Source organism: Colletotrichum siamense (assembly GCF_013390195.1).
Source record: "Colletotrichum siamense strain Cg363 chromosome Unknown KSG_Cg363_contig09, whole genome shotgun sequence".
Lineage (NCBI taxonomy): Eukaryota > Fungi > Ascomycota > Sordariomycetes > Glomerellales > Glomerellaceae > Colletotrichum > Colletotrichum siamense.
The window spans coordinates 2,418,188-2,431,948 of record NW_023501022.1 but is presented as its reverse complement, the minus strand read 5'-3'; the positions used below and the strand labels follow the sequence as shown (position 1 = coordinate 2,431,948).

General features: G+C 53.5%; 3 protein-coding genes across 3 annotated transcripts; 2 read left to right on the top strand and 1 right to left on the bottom strand.

Moving 5' to 3' along the window:
- Window positions 1-2,376: 2,376 nt before the first annotated feature.
- CGCS363_v013348 (uncharacterized protein) lies at window positions 2,377-6,942 on the top strand (the record flags this gene model as incomplete). The annotated part of the gene is made up of 1 exon (XM_036645197.1): window positions 2,377-6,942. One exon carries the CDS (start codon window positions 2,377-2,379, stop codon window positions 6,940-6,942), a length of 4,566 nt encoding a protein of 1,521 aa, XP_036489165.1.
- Window positions 6,943-9,609: 2,667 nt separating this feature from the next.
- CGCS363_v013347 (uncharacterized protein) lies at window positions 9,610-9,999 on the bottom strand (the record flags this gene model as incomplete). The annotated part of the gene is made up of 1 exon (XM_036645196.1): window positions 9,610-9,999. The coding sequence occupies one exon, from the start codon at window positions 9,997-9,999 to the stop codon at window positions 9,610-9,612; it is 390 nt and encodes a 129-aa protein (XP_036489170.1).
- Window positions 10,000-11,452: 1,453 nt separating this feature from the next.
- On the top strand, window positions 11,453-13,082 carry CGCS363_v013346 (uncharacterized protein; the record flags this gene model as incomplete). Its single annotated transcript, XM_036645195.1, has 2 exons — window positions 11,453-11,721; window positions 11,789-13,082. 2 exons carry the CDS (start codon window positions 11,453-11,455, stop codon window positions 13,080-13,082), a joined length of 1,563 nt encoding a protein of 520 aa, XP_036489171.1.
- Window positions 13,083-13,761: the final 679 nt, after the last annotated feature.

Here is a 13,761-nt window from a genome sequence, read left to right as displayed (position 1 = left end):
GCCCAGTCACAGCCAAGGCAAGTCATGCCCGTGGCCTGTGGCTCCTTCCCAGCTTGGACCCATCCATGAAATTCATGCCTCAGAATTACGGCCGCAAAGTGACTTGCTACCTACCTGCCTCCCTTTGGACAGGCCGCAGCGAAACAAGAACCAACTTTTCCTCCCCAGCGACAACTCATCCCGCTTCTCCTCCTTCACCATCAGAAAAAACCACCCCTTTCTACAGACAGAAGCGACAGGAAAACGCGTCAGAAACACATCAGCGACACTGACCGACCCGAATTCCTCGTCTCGCGATACTTTTGAACGCGAAAATAGGCATCTAGCTGGCCTGATTGATTGTCGTCTTCCAGATCCTCCGCGATCGTTCCATCTTGTCCATTCTTTCTGGTAGACAGTTCGCTCGCCCTACTGTCGGGCATTCATCAACATGTTGTAATCTGCGCGATCGCCATCAAGTCATACCGCGAACCACGTTAAGGTCGCGAGGCCAGCTCTTCTCAGGATCGGGACCAAAAAGGCGGGATATTTGCGAGGGAGAGAGACAGAGAGAGGCATACACACGAACTGCAGGGTATGGTAAACCTTCCCCCCAAGCCAAACTTACGCTCCCCCCAACTCCCACCAAACCACTTGCCCCCGAGATCACCATCCCCCCCAACACGCACAACCTCTTCTCCAAGCACCGCCATCATGATCAGCGCACTTCCATCAATCGTCATCGCCATCCTTCGTACCTCTGGACACGCAGACATGGCAATGTTTGTATGAGTGAAAATCATGATAAACCCATGGCATTCCAACTCATCCCGCACCGAACTCTTTGCAGCGATGAATTTGCAAAGTCGGATCGCATCAAAGGGAGACAGACGCAGACATGGCGCGCGTGGAAATGTGGACAAGGACACGCGAGTAACCCTCCTGTTTAAAATGTTCTGCAAAGCAGAATACCTTGTTTCGCGGCGCGATGGAGGGCGGCTGGGATCGTGCAGAGGGGAACATTGAGAGAGGCAAGGCAAGCAAAAACGGGCAACCCACGCGAAGCAGTTCTCCCGGAAAACTGTCGATGCTGCTGCAGACCGTCAATCTTCGCCTTCGCATCAATCAATCAACCCACTCACTTTCACAGCATGTTCTGCAGACTGGCTTGGGACTCCGACTTCACCGGTCAGATTCAGTTGCGCGGCCTTGGTCCTGGACCGGGACCTAGGCTTGGGCTTGCTCTTGGTCTTCAGCTCAGCCTGCTGGGTTGGATGCAGGGGGCGGGTCTCCTCCAGGGGACTCTCTGACTTGTTCAGCGCACCTCAATCGGGCCTTGACCTCCACCACCACCACTGCGACCGGTCGGCAGGATCAAGCCCACTGCAAACAAGGGACCACCCAACACTGAAGACCACCTCACCTCACCATTCATCGGTCGACGGGGAGACGAGGAGCCCTACCTCGCTGGATTGTTAATGATAACATTCAACACGGGTTCTTCAGTTTTTCTTCCAGCGGCTGAAAACTTCGAAGACAGTCATCCAATTCGTCAAAGCACGCAAGGCCGCTCGCGTTCTTCAATCCTCGCAGGAGGGGGAAAGATCACGTCGCTGGTGTCTCTAATGTGCAAAAGTCGAACTTGGCATCCAATCGCGAGTGGCTCCTCTTGGTCAACTTCGCCAGCTGGGGACGTTCACTGCATCTTTGGGCCGGAGCCAAGTGGTTCATCGACAGATTTCAAGCCAAATCCAGCTCTTCACACATCACGCATCACCGTACATCGCAGACCGTTGCACTCCGGTTCCTGATCGCTGACTGGAGTTACAGTTCATCCACACGACACAGAAAGACACCACGATCGCCTTCGTCATTCCTACCCCATCAGAATTCAGTCTTGTTCGGCGCAGCACCACACCATCATCCCTGTTGGACCGCCGCTTTCGGCCTAGCCGCGCTCTTCATCTTTCGCTGCCACCAAGGTAAGCTGCAAGTCTCCGGCCGGCAATTAGCCGTTGGGTCCCATTGTTCCCCACATCAGGTGCCTTGTCAGCCAATTTGACTAGGAGAATACCTCCTTGCCATCTGCCTTCTCAAACACGGCTTAACTCTGCTCAAACATTTTATCCCCACCCCACCTTCCTTCTACATCCCTGTTTGACCCAATCAAGGTGGCTTTTCATTGCCTCTTCGTCTGATAAAATCCGACGCTCGGCCACCCCAGCCTGCATGCCAGCGATCCGGCTACCGAAGGAACAAATGCTAATTGGCCGTAGCTGTGCAGTGTACTTCATCTCCGCCCAATGAACTCGTGAGGATTTGGCATTTCTTTCCATATCCATCACGTGCATATCCAGTCTGCCGGTCGACAAGATCAGGCTTTTCAAGCCCGTCACGATGCAGAACTGGCAGACCAACGGCCAGGCAGGTTCTGCTCAGAGCCATAATAATAATATCTGGCCGGGCTCCTTTGGGTTCTCCAATGGATCAAATCAATTTGGTGGTGCTCAAGACTGGACCCAGCAGATCCATGACCAAAATGCCTTCTCCCATCTTGCCCCCCAAGGCAACGGTGCTCAGAGCAATCCCTTTGGATCGTCGCCTCACCAAGCCCACGCTTCTGTAGCGAGTGACCACAATGGAATGTCCGCTCTGAATCAGGGCAACTTCCATAATGGCCACAACCACTTTGCCTTGGACCCTTCATATGCTGACCCAGGTCAAGATGATCCTCTCGCTGGTCTTCATGATTTCCCTCAAGACATGTATGGCCAGCAAGGAAAGACTGATTTTGGTGGAAACATGGACAACATCAACCACGACCACACGCCAGACTTTGCGAATCAGCAATTCCAGTACAATGGCCAGAACAGCCAATTGTTCAACGGCAATGTGTCTCAATACAACGAGTCCCAGCTCATGCCTCAGCATGGCCACCAAAGCTCTGCGCAAATACAACAGCAACAATCACAACCACAGCCGCGATTTGACTCCATTCCCCAGTCTTATTCTCCCGCTCCCCAAGGCTATGGACAGTCACCCCGGCAGCATCAGGCACAGCCTGACAGAGTCTACTCACAGTCACCACACTCCTTCCAAGCTCAACATGCCCACCAGCCAAACCAGCCATTCTCCAACCCGACTCCGCCTCCCTTCCAGGCTAATCAAGCACCTCCTTATCAACAACCCAAGCTTGTGCCTCAACAAACGCAATACGCCCAGCCCAATGTTGCCCCAACGTTCCAGCCTGTTGCGCCGAAGCAGAAGGTTGAACAGGTACGCGCGAACCAGCACACGCCGCAGCCTGTATCCCAGCCGCCTCCACAGCCTGTCCAGCAGGCAAAGGCGGTTCCGGCCCCGGTTCGACCAATTCAACCTCATCCTCAGGCTCAGCAATTGCAACTGCAGCAGCAGCAGCAGCAGCCGCAGTTCCAGTATCAGCAACCGGCGTATCAACAGCCCACCTTACAGCAACAGCACCAGCCTCTTGCTGCGGCACCAATAATCCCACCCGGCACACCACCAGTTGATTCTGCCACGCCTCCCGACCAACTTCCCGCTAAGAAACGCAAACGTGTAACTAAGAAGGAGGAGCCGGAGCAAGCGGACTCTCCCAATGATTTGGCGAGAAAAGGTGACGACGGCGAGACTCTGGTTTTCCCTTCAAGCACGGATGAAGAGCTTGCTGCAGTGAACCAGTTCAAGAAGCGCAGTGCCGCTGCAAAGAAGAATTTCCCCGCAATCCCAGGAGCGCCATTTCTTGTATCATCTGGAACGGTAAAGTTATCTACCAAGGGCTACGATAGACTCGCGCCTCTTGTTGCTCTACCGTCAAGTAGTGGGAAACGCATCATCCCAGAGCTGGCTTCAGAACTTCCATGTGAAATCCAGGGCAAGTTCACAGACCGGTACCGGCCGTCTGGGATCATTCCCGCGAAGCCTGAGGACCGAGAGTTTGAGGCTAGAGCGCTGCTCGACCAGTACAACCGTGAGATGAAGCAGCTCGGTAACCGCCGTCCGAAATACGCCGATTATCCTTTCACCTTCCAAGAGCAGCTGAAAGCTGATGAGGCTGTAAAGACCAAAGCTCAGAGAAAGGCTAAAAAAGAGGAGGAGGAAGAGCGGAAGAAACCAATCCGTCCGGAAACTCGCCCTGCAGACCCAGTAGAGGGCGCCGTTTGGGATATCTTGGGCATTGTCTACATTGATCCTACCGCCACGAGAACGAACGCGCTCATCGCCAGCGCCGTCCAGGCACTCGGAGAATTCTTGATCAAGATTAGAGGGGAGATGAACCGAGCAAAGCAGGAGGTTGATCAGGCCATCAAGGAGGGCCAGCCAGCATCTGTCGTTGCCGAGTGGACCCGAAAGACGGACCTGAAGAAGGAAATTTTCACCAGGGTTTGCGAGGCGGCGGCCAAACACGGCGACGAAGCGGTGTTGGAAAATTTGGGCGGTCACCAAAAGGGTATTTTGAGTTTGGTCAACATGTTGATTGGCTGCATCAAAGCCGCCGACTTCAATGGGCCCCTCCCCAAGGCACTCCTTCGCTTTATGTCCAACATCAGCATGTCTGAGAAAGTTTCGAAGGACGTGAAGTTCGAAAATGTTCGGAAGCGTCTTGCAGACAAGGGCGACGACGAGGTCAAGGAGCTTGTGCGAACTATTGCCTCGAGGATCAAGAAAGACACCGAGACAAGCAATGGCGTCGAGGTAAAGAAGACGTCATCGGCCCTTCCAGCCAGCAAAGCCACGAAGCCGGCAACGAAGGCTGTTGAAAGCTCCCCCGCCAAGAGGGCCCGCGACGATGACAGCGACACCCGAACTGTCAAGAAGATGGCCGTGGAATCGTCGAACACTACCTTGGCCAACAAGACGGGTGCCAAGCCAGCGGCGGCTGGGTCTCTCCAGTCGAAATTTGCTTCGAAGCCTCGTCCCGCGTCAACGCTCCTTGCAGGCAAGATTCGACCTCCCAAGCCAATCACCAAGGAGCCGACAAAACCGGAAGCCCCAAAGCCCGAAGCCTCGTCCTCCGCTACACCAATGGACGTTGACAAGAAGCCGGCACCAGCTCCGCCAAAACCCGAGCCAAAGGCAGCCGCCCCGAAACCAGCTGCAGCCTCTAGCTCCTCGCTTTCCAGCATTGCGTCTCTTCTTGATTCCATCAACACCCCCAAGGCAGAGAACCAGGCAACGCAAGCGAAAGATGCTAACAAGAGAGACACCCCCGAAACTCCCGAGGAGAAGGCAAAGAGGCTCAGGAAAGAGGCTCGCCGCAAACTGCGGGTTACCTGGAAGCCCGAATCGGAGTTGGTACAAGTTCGTGTCTTCCACAAAGAGGCGGCGGAGGATGAAGACAATATGACGAAGGACGCAGCGGATGATCGCTCTGAGGGAATGATGCTCAAGCAGCGTGCCAACTTCAACGAAGACGAAGACGACGAGGATGAGCTGCCTTACCAGCCATATGTCCCGCCTATCCTGGCCGACGTATCCCGCATCGCCCAAGAGTACCGCGACAAGTCATTTGTCACCCGAGGTGGTAGTAAGACTTTCCACACCGATGAGCAGAAGACGATCGCGGATCGAGAGAACAGGGAACTCATGGTTATCTACACGGACGTTTCGGATATTCCTCCCACGCCTAAGTCGCCGCCCCCAGAGCCAGAAGTTCCCAATGTCGACGCCAAGACCGTGCAGCTTCCCCAGGGTGATGCGAAGTTCGACGAGATTCAGAAGCGATGGAAGGAGAGTCAGCAGTTTGGCTGGGAAGCTGCGGCATATTATGCTCGGAAGCGTCTCGAAGCTAAGGATGACCCCGCCACCAAGTTGAACTCCATTCTGGGCAACCTCAAACCTGTTGCACCTGCTGTCACTCCCGAACCGTACAACATGACTCCACCTGGAGAGCCCCCTGCTCAGCCGATCATTCCATCTGCAGCCGACATGCAGCCTATCCCTTCGATACCATTCGACGACAAGGTTCACGGCATTCTGATATCCGACAAGTTGAAGGACTGGAGGGACAATAACCCTTACAATGCGGCAGCACCTCAGACTCAGCGACGCTACGATTACCCGGACCCAAGTATCCAGGCGGCCGCGAACAGCATCGAAGAGGTTGTCGAGAAATTGCGAGGACTGCCCTATCCTGCAACCAACCCGCCTGACTGGCTCGCTCATGATCAAGAGAGAGTCAGAGAATGGTGGGCTGGATTCCAGAAAGATGCAGTGGCCAAGGCGAAGAGGGATGCCGAAGAACGAATTCGGGCTGATGCAGAGGCGAAAGCAAGCGCACAGCAGACAGCGCCCCAGAACCAGGACAACCAGGACGCGTGGGCAGCCTACTACCAGCAACAGCAACAGTATGCCCAGTACATGGCTCTGATGCAATCCATGCCAGGTGGCCAGCCTCAACAGTCCGCTCAACCCGCGCCGGCCCCAGCAGCGCCAATGCCGCAAGTAGGCGATGCTCAGCTTCAAGCACTCCTGTCTCAAATGAGCCAGCAGCCCGCCCAGGGCGCACCTCAGGCCGGTGCCTTCGGTCTCAACCCTCAGGACCAGGGTTACCAGCAGTTGATGATGCTCGCGCAGATGCAGCAGCAGCAACAACAGCCTCAGCAACAACAGCCACCCCCTGCCCCCGAGCCGCCCGCTGTCGATCAAACCCCGGAGCCTTCGTATAACAAACCATCCTACGGACGGAAGTTGATCGATTACAGCGACCGGGACAGTCGGGACGAATCTGAGGAACACCGTGGGCGCGACCGGGATCGGAACCGCGATCGCGAGGGTGGCAGGGGCAAGCAGGGTAAGAACCGCAAAGGCAACGCTCCAGGCGGGGCCACGCTCCCTCCTCATCGACCGGTCAACCGCGCCCTCATCGGAACCAAGCCTTGCAGCTTCTGGCAACAGGGCAAGTGTGCCAGAGGCGACAAGTGCACCTTCAGACACGACAACTAGTCCGCACCGCCCACGCGGCTCACTGTACATATCCAACTTCATTTGGCTGAATTTAGGGAGATGGGCCCCCTTTTCTTTTGTCTAAAAACCGCCCAATAATCGAGGCGGAGAAACAAAATCGGTTTATTATTCACGGAACATGGGAGAAAGGGGTGGCCGGGGACAGGTACGGCGACTTTTCTACTTTGATTTTCTCATATCGGCATAGCATCATGGGTCCGGTACAGCATTTGCATCGTCGGGGAATGACCGTAAATCAACGGAAATGAAGGAGAAACGGACGCATATAGGAAGGGGGACTTTGAATGCATTGAGATGCGGTGCGATTTGCATCGCCTGCCAGATGGATGTCTGGCGAATACTGTACACTAGCTAGTAATTGTCCACGAATGACAATACCCGCCATTGGCCACACCTTTTATGCTCTGAGACGTCGTGACTGTAAATCTAGACAGATTCGAGTGACTTGGAGTACCAAACTTTGAGGCATGCTGATAGTGGAAGGGAAGGAATGCTCCCAAATTTGAATCCAGAGTCCACTTCGATATGCCTTCTAGACAGGGTGTCGAGCCTGTTTGATTCACAGGTTTCGCGTGCTAGCATGATCACGAGCGCTGGATCGTCAAGACAAGATTCGTTGATCCTGAGTACGGTGCCGGGTATTCTGTTTTTGGCTGTTTGGCCTGTTGTGTATAAGAGAGATCCCACGGTAGCATTACGATTGGAACCTTCGCCACACAAATTCAATCACCGTTGCATATGTCTAGTTCCGGCGTACAGGATCCACTACTTTCCCGATCTCCTTCTCGGGCACCCTTGTTTGCAGCGACATGTCTCTTCGATGCCGCATCAAGTACCTTCCGTCATCTCTGCGGCGGTATTCTATTTTATACGCAAGCCTGGAGGCAATCTTCGGCAAGATTTGCGGAAAAGGTGGCACGCAGCATATCATGATGTTCCCAAAGCCGCTGCAGTTGAGAGAATGGCGAAAAAGACACAATGGAGGACTATCTCCTGGTTGCGTTTTTCAAGGGCCCATTGTCATGATTTCTCTTGAAATATATGTAGTTGCGAGTTGCGTCTGAAGCTGGGGCGGATGGAGTCAATGATATAAACGAGGTCAGGTTGTCTTCCGTTGAACAGCGACAAATATCTTCTCGCGCTCTCTGCGTCTCGAATCGATGGGAATACGAGTAGTCTTTAGCCTGCGGATAATCAGGTCAGGAATGATACTTGAGAGGTCATCGTCCGAGGTTACTGGTCCTGTCTGTCTTTGTCTTCTATACGAAACCATGGATTATTCTCTTCTATGAATAGGTACTGACCTACGAGGGCGCTTTTTGGAGTAGTGTTGCTGAATTGCATACGACGGACTCATCTCTGCGGAGTACGTCGAAGACTCAAGGAATACCCCTTTCTACCTTACATATTGGTTGAAGAAATTAAGCTATGCAAAGTACACTATCATCACAGCCTTTGTTCCTCCGCATCGACAATCACAAGGCTCCTTCTAGAAGGTGTATTATCACTGAGAGAATCCATAATGCGTGCTGTGTGCGGCTGACTGCAGGGCAAGAATGACAGAAAAGTCATCGTGACATCTTGTCCCTCGTGCTTGAGTACGGCTGCAATGACCCAGTGACTCTCGTCGAGCGGTGGTCACCTTATCAGATGCCAGTTTCCCATTATGTGTACGACGTGAGAGCTCTTCTACCGGTGTAGCCTTCGTAATACACCAGATGAATACTCCTTGGATGATGACTGATACCACACAATACTCCCGAATGATGGTCCCGAGTCTCGGCCGCAACATGGTCCAATGATGGTACAGCTGACAGTCGGCGTCCTAAGCCAGGTTCGAAGATGCGACAAACTCAATGGAGCATGGGACTTCAATTTTTGCTGAGTACTCACGTCGGAAGACCGGCGAGCTTATATGTTGCAACGCGAGTGACCAGCTTCATACCAGGAAAAATGAGTTTGGGGTACGAAAGGGCAGACACTTCGTAAGGATGAAGGTTCTAAGGGAGTCGAAGACCCGTGGTGGTACTATTTAACCGTGAACTCGGTGGGGTTTGCTTGCAACTTTTCTGACAGCCCAATCTCTTCTCATGCGGTCGACTCATTCATATGGTGTTAATCTTTGTCTCATTACGTCGAACCGCTGATTTATGCCTCGTTGCAGAGGGAATACGGCCCAGATTGCCTTTCATTTGGTCTCATCATCGATGATTGCTACTATCACAAAACTCCCTCAGTTTATTCATTTGAATCAGTCCAAGTCGGTTCTGCGCATTTCTGTGTCCTTATGCTACGTCTTTTTAACCATAAATATCCCCTTTATAAGTCACCACGCCTCCCCCGGTCAGAGTTTGTGACGTTGATAGAGGAAAACACCAATTACATTATTTGAACCAGAGAGAGCTTGGGAAAAGGATTTGAAAATGTTGAATAAATACGCAATCGACGCAACTTAGCAACTTCGTCAATCTTCGTAAACCTGATGTTGAAAGAAAGGGTATTCGCACATTCAATATGGTAATCAAGTGAGGGTAGGTGATCAGAGTATCATTATGCTTTCGTTCCCATCCAATTAATGCTGCTAATGCCCATTTGAGCCTGGGTCTCCTCACGTCCTATACATCATCTTGATTCAACCCGCCACCCTCAAGAAGCATAAGTATGGAAGACCTTTGAAATAACCTTCCACTCCCCGTCAAACTTCAACAATGAGTGAAAGTCCGTGTAGCTGTTTCCTGCTGCGTCCTTCTCCATGTCCACCCTCACCACAGCTGTCGTCGGTGTAATCGCCAGAATATCGCACCGCGCCTTCATCTGAGGAGCCGCCCCGGCGCTGCTGATGAAGTCGTAGAGGTTCTGGATGGGGCCGCCGAGCAGGGCGCCGTCCGCCATGTGGCCGTACATTGTGGCGTCTTTGTGGAAGCCCTGGGCGAGGAGGGCGCTGTCGCCCTTGGCGCAGCCGCCGATGTAGAAGTCTTGGACGACCTTGACGACGGCGTCGTATTCGCTTGTGGGGATCGTCTTGACGTTTGACATGTTGGTAGATGTTGTTCGGTTTGACTGACAGGTGGTTGCCGGTCTGTTTTGAGAAGGTGGTAGTTGAATTATGGTTTGCTGGATGGTTTGAGAGTTATCGTCTGAGAAGCAGTTCTTCGCAACCTTCCATCATATATATACCGTCCTTCGGGACGTGGGGGAGAAACAATCTCACTGAAGCCACAATCTCACCTAAGCCGTTGCTTCATTCCACTCACCAGTCTCAACCAAGTTACACAGTCTTGTCATCCCTCTCCTCTTTGGAAGAAACAGCAGCTTACGTGGACCAGCCAAGAAACAAAATGGCACATCGTCTCCAGGTTAAACTTCCCCTCCTCACTGATCTCACGCGAAGCGACTGAGGCAATCGTGCTTGGCAGTTGCAGATGGCGCTCCGTGCGTGCTGATCACCCTCGGTTTGTAGCATGTCAGTGGGCCGTTAGGGGCATATTTAGCACAGTTTGGAGGGTCACAGTGCTGAAACAGAGCTCACGGCGCCTGTGTGGGTCATACGGAGAGGCGGACTCGGGAGCCACGGGGCATGACCGCAACACTCGGAGCTGGCACCGGCTCCCTGAACCTTATGGTTGACCGGCTCGGCGGTCTGTCAGCACTACCTCATGCGGCTTGAATATCGGGAAATTTTCGAGAACTTTGTGGATTCAATGCGACCCGCAGACACGTGAACCCCTAGCCCGCTAGACGTCGTTGTCTTTCATTGGCGCAGTAACTTCAGCCGTTGAAGGTCGTGATGCTTATTCCTCGATCATACTCAGCGATTCAAATGCATAAACACCACTTGATGTTCTTGAAGGCGGCCCGGATGTCAATCCACCTCATTGCACTCGCCGTACGCTAGAATTTCCTGCTAAGCTCGAACTGGAAGGAAGTGCACAAGCTGCCAACCACCATCCGTTGGCCCTCTTCAAATGCTACCTCACCAAGTGCCGTGTAGTGTTCAAGCGGGCTAATAACAATACACGCTTCAATACACCGCCACATCTGATGCACTAAGTACACTATGAGGCGGTTGTCAATAACCCAGAAGGCTGAAGACCATTAGGACGGACAGTGTGGTCTACACATATGTTTTCTGGGGTAACACAAAGGCAGGCAACACTGATGTGCGTGAACTGCGCCCAATGAAGACCACAGCAAGAAGGTTGCAGCGCGAAAAGGTTGCTACATTCATTAATGACAGGCTTGGCATTGAACACTAAAATGGACAGCCCGGGCAGACTATTCCCTATCCATCGCGGCCGTTAACAGGGCTGAAAAAGAGCATTTATGTTGGGCGCCACCCGTGCCGTCCCCCTTCTTCAGCGGGGTAGCATTTTCCCTGCCATGGCCCATGGCGGCTACCAACTTCCCACCGAGAGACCCGCCAGAACCCCAAGCGCGCAACTCGCGACTCTCAATCCATCAGTCGATGTGAATTCATCGTTAATGCGCGATGGCGCCTCAGGCTCGTCACATGTGTGATCCGCAAACCAAGACTTGCTCCTCAGGGATGGATTCAGATGCTGATTCGGCGGGTGCCGCCTCTGCAATTGATCCTGGGAGGCCTTTGGTGCTTGTGACGAGGAATGATGTTGTGCATCCGCAGTCGCAAGAAGATTGGGAGGAGAAGAAGGAAGGTATTCGGCACCTGTATCTCGAGAGGAATCTTCCGTTGAAGGAGATCAGGCGAATCATGTATGAAGAGCATTCCTTCTCTGCTACGTAAGCACCAGTCCCAATGCGAATTGAAGGCTGATCCAGTTCGCTGATAACCCTGGGCTATCCTCAGAGAGAGAATGTTCAAGAGACAGTTCCTCAAATGGAATTTCAGGAAGTACAACACACAGGGGCTCCGGAATGACCAATATGAAGGCCAACCCGTAGAAATGCCTCCCGGGAAGACTTGCAAGAGGCCCTCCCGAAGAGGCGTCAGCAGCAGAACCCCGGCACAACACCTTTCGAGGACCGGCCGCCCTCCTCTAGCCCTTGTAAAGACCATGGCGCACGCGAACCTGACTGACCGGCGGACGCAAGAGCTATTCGTCAACCTCAATGACCTGATCCAGGGCGGCTCCAGAAACCATGCCGGGTGGGACCTCCATCTGCGGTTCGACTTTCTGCCCTCCCCGGCCATCCACCTCCTGGAAATGTTCGAGCTCTTCAACCGGCTGCCTGCCACTCTAAACCGCCAGCGCGGGGCGGTACTGCGGCGCGCCTTCCTGATCCTGGAGGACGTGATCATGCACGACCCCGTCGAGATGTTCCGCACCGTCGTCCTGGACGCGCCCCACGTTATCCCCAGCTTCGACATCCTGTCCCCTTACCTCGTGCACTTCTACCGGCTGCTCTGCGTCAACAAGAGAGAGGGCGAGCCCATCACGCAGCTGGTCAGGCTGATGCAGCAGATCATGGCGGGCGCCTCGGAGAAGGAGCTCTTCTGGGGCATCGGGCGGATGCACGAACACTGCCTCAACTACTACGGGCACGTCCTCGGGCGGAAGAGCGAGCTCGACCAGCGGGACGGCGTGGACGTGCGATGCGGCGAGCAAGGACCTGCGCATCGGCACACGATTGAGTGCTACAACGGGGTTCTGACGGACGCCATCACGCAGTTCGGGCCGGCGGCGGACGAGGTGATCACCGTGGAGCACAATCAGGTCGTGGCGACGGCGTTTCTGGACGCTGAGTGGGACGGCTTCCGGGAGCTGTGCGGCAGGCACCTGGACAGGCTACATGCTGCGGACGAGGGGCCTATGGACCAGTGGAAGAGTAAATCGCTGGAGCGGTATGCCTGGGTTAAGTACATCGCATCCAAGCTGGCGGTCAAGCTCGGAGATGTAGAGGCCGGGGTGGAGTGCCTAAAGGAGGCCATCCGTGCCGCCGAATACTTGGAGGCCCAGGATAATGCGTGGAGGGAGAGTGCTTCGTGTCATGTCCTGAGGTACCAGATCGAGTTGGAAGATGTTCTGCGGAGGATTGATAGGCTGGAAGAGGCGAGGGATGTACAGGCTACTATCACCTCGTCAAAATACCTGCGCGACTTGGTGCGGAGGGATATGGCTGAAAATGAGGCCTATAGATAAGGACGATGGCAGGGTCTTGGGGAGTAAGACTACTGAGGGTGTCAGGAAAGGAGAGACGAGGTTCAAAAGGTGACGATGGTGGCAATGAGAATACCAGGGACAAGCTCCCTGGGTACCTATAGGTAGTCTGCCCCGAAAAGAAAGTCGATTTGTGGTTCGCGTCGGACTTTCTCAACGTGGGTGGATTCGGAGGAGCACCCGCGCCACTCGGCAGCATGGTGTTCATGCAAGGGCTTTTTAGCTTCTCGGGAGCAGGCATCTGGCACAACCAACGAGATCGCACGTTTCTTTAAAGGACCTTGCATATGCACATAGGAGATTGTCGAGCCATGCGAAGTTGGATATTATGTGGCTTCCGTATTCTATCAACCAGGGACAAGAGACATTCGAAAGGTGTCGGAAGTTTCATTATCTACCAGAAGGCTTGGCATGCTTTTCTTATACATAAGTATTTCGGGTTTCAACTTGCGGAACAGGAGAACCGCGCCTCTGTATATCTATACACGTGCAATATATACATAACGACAGAAAGCTCAATATACAGAGTGATTTCAGGATCAAGTTGGTGCTTTAACAGCCGAGAAACGCTTGTCTCCAAGCATTCCTGTAGCACTCACAGGTCAGCTTTTGGGGCTTTCCAACCAATCCAGGATACTGTCCCGTGGATTGCTTTCGTCTT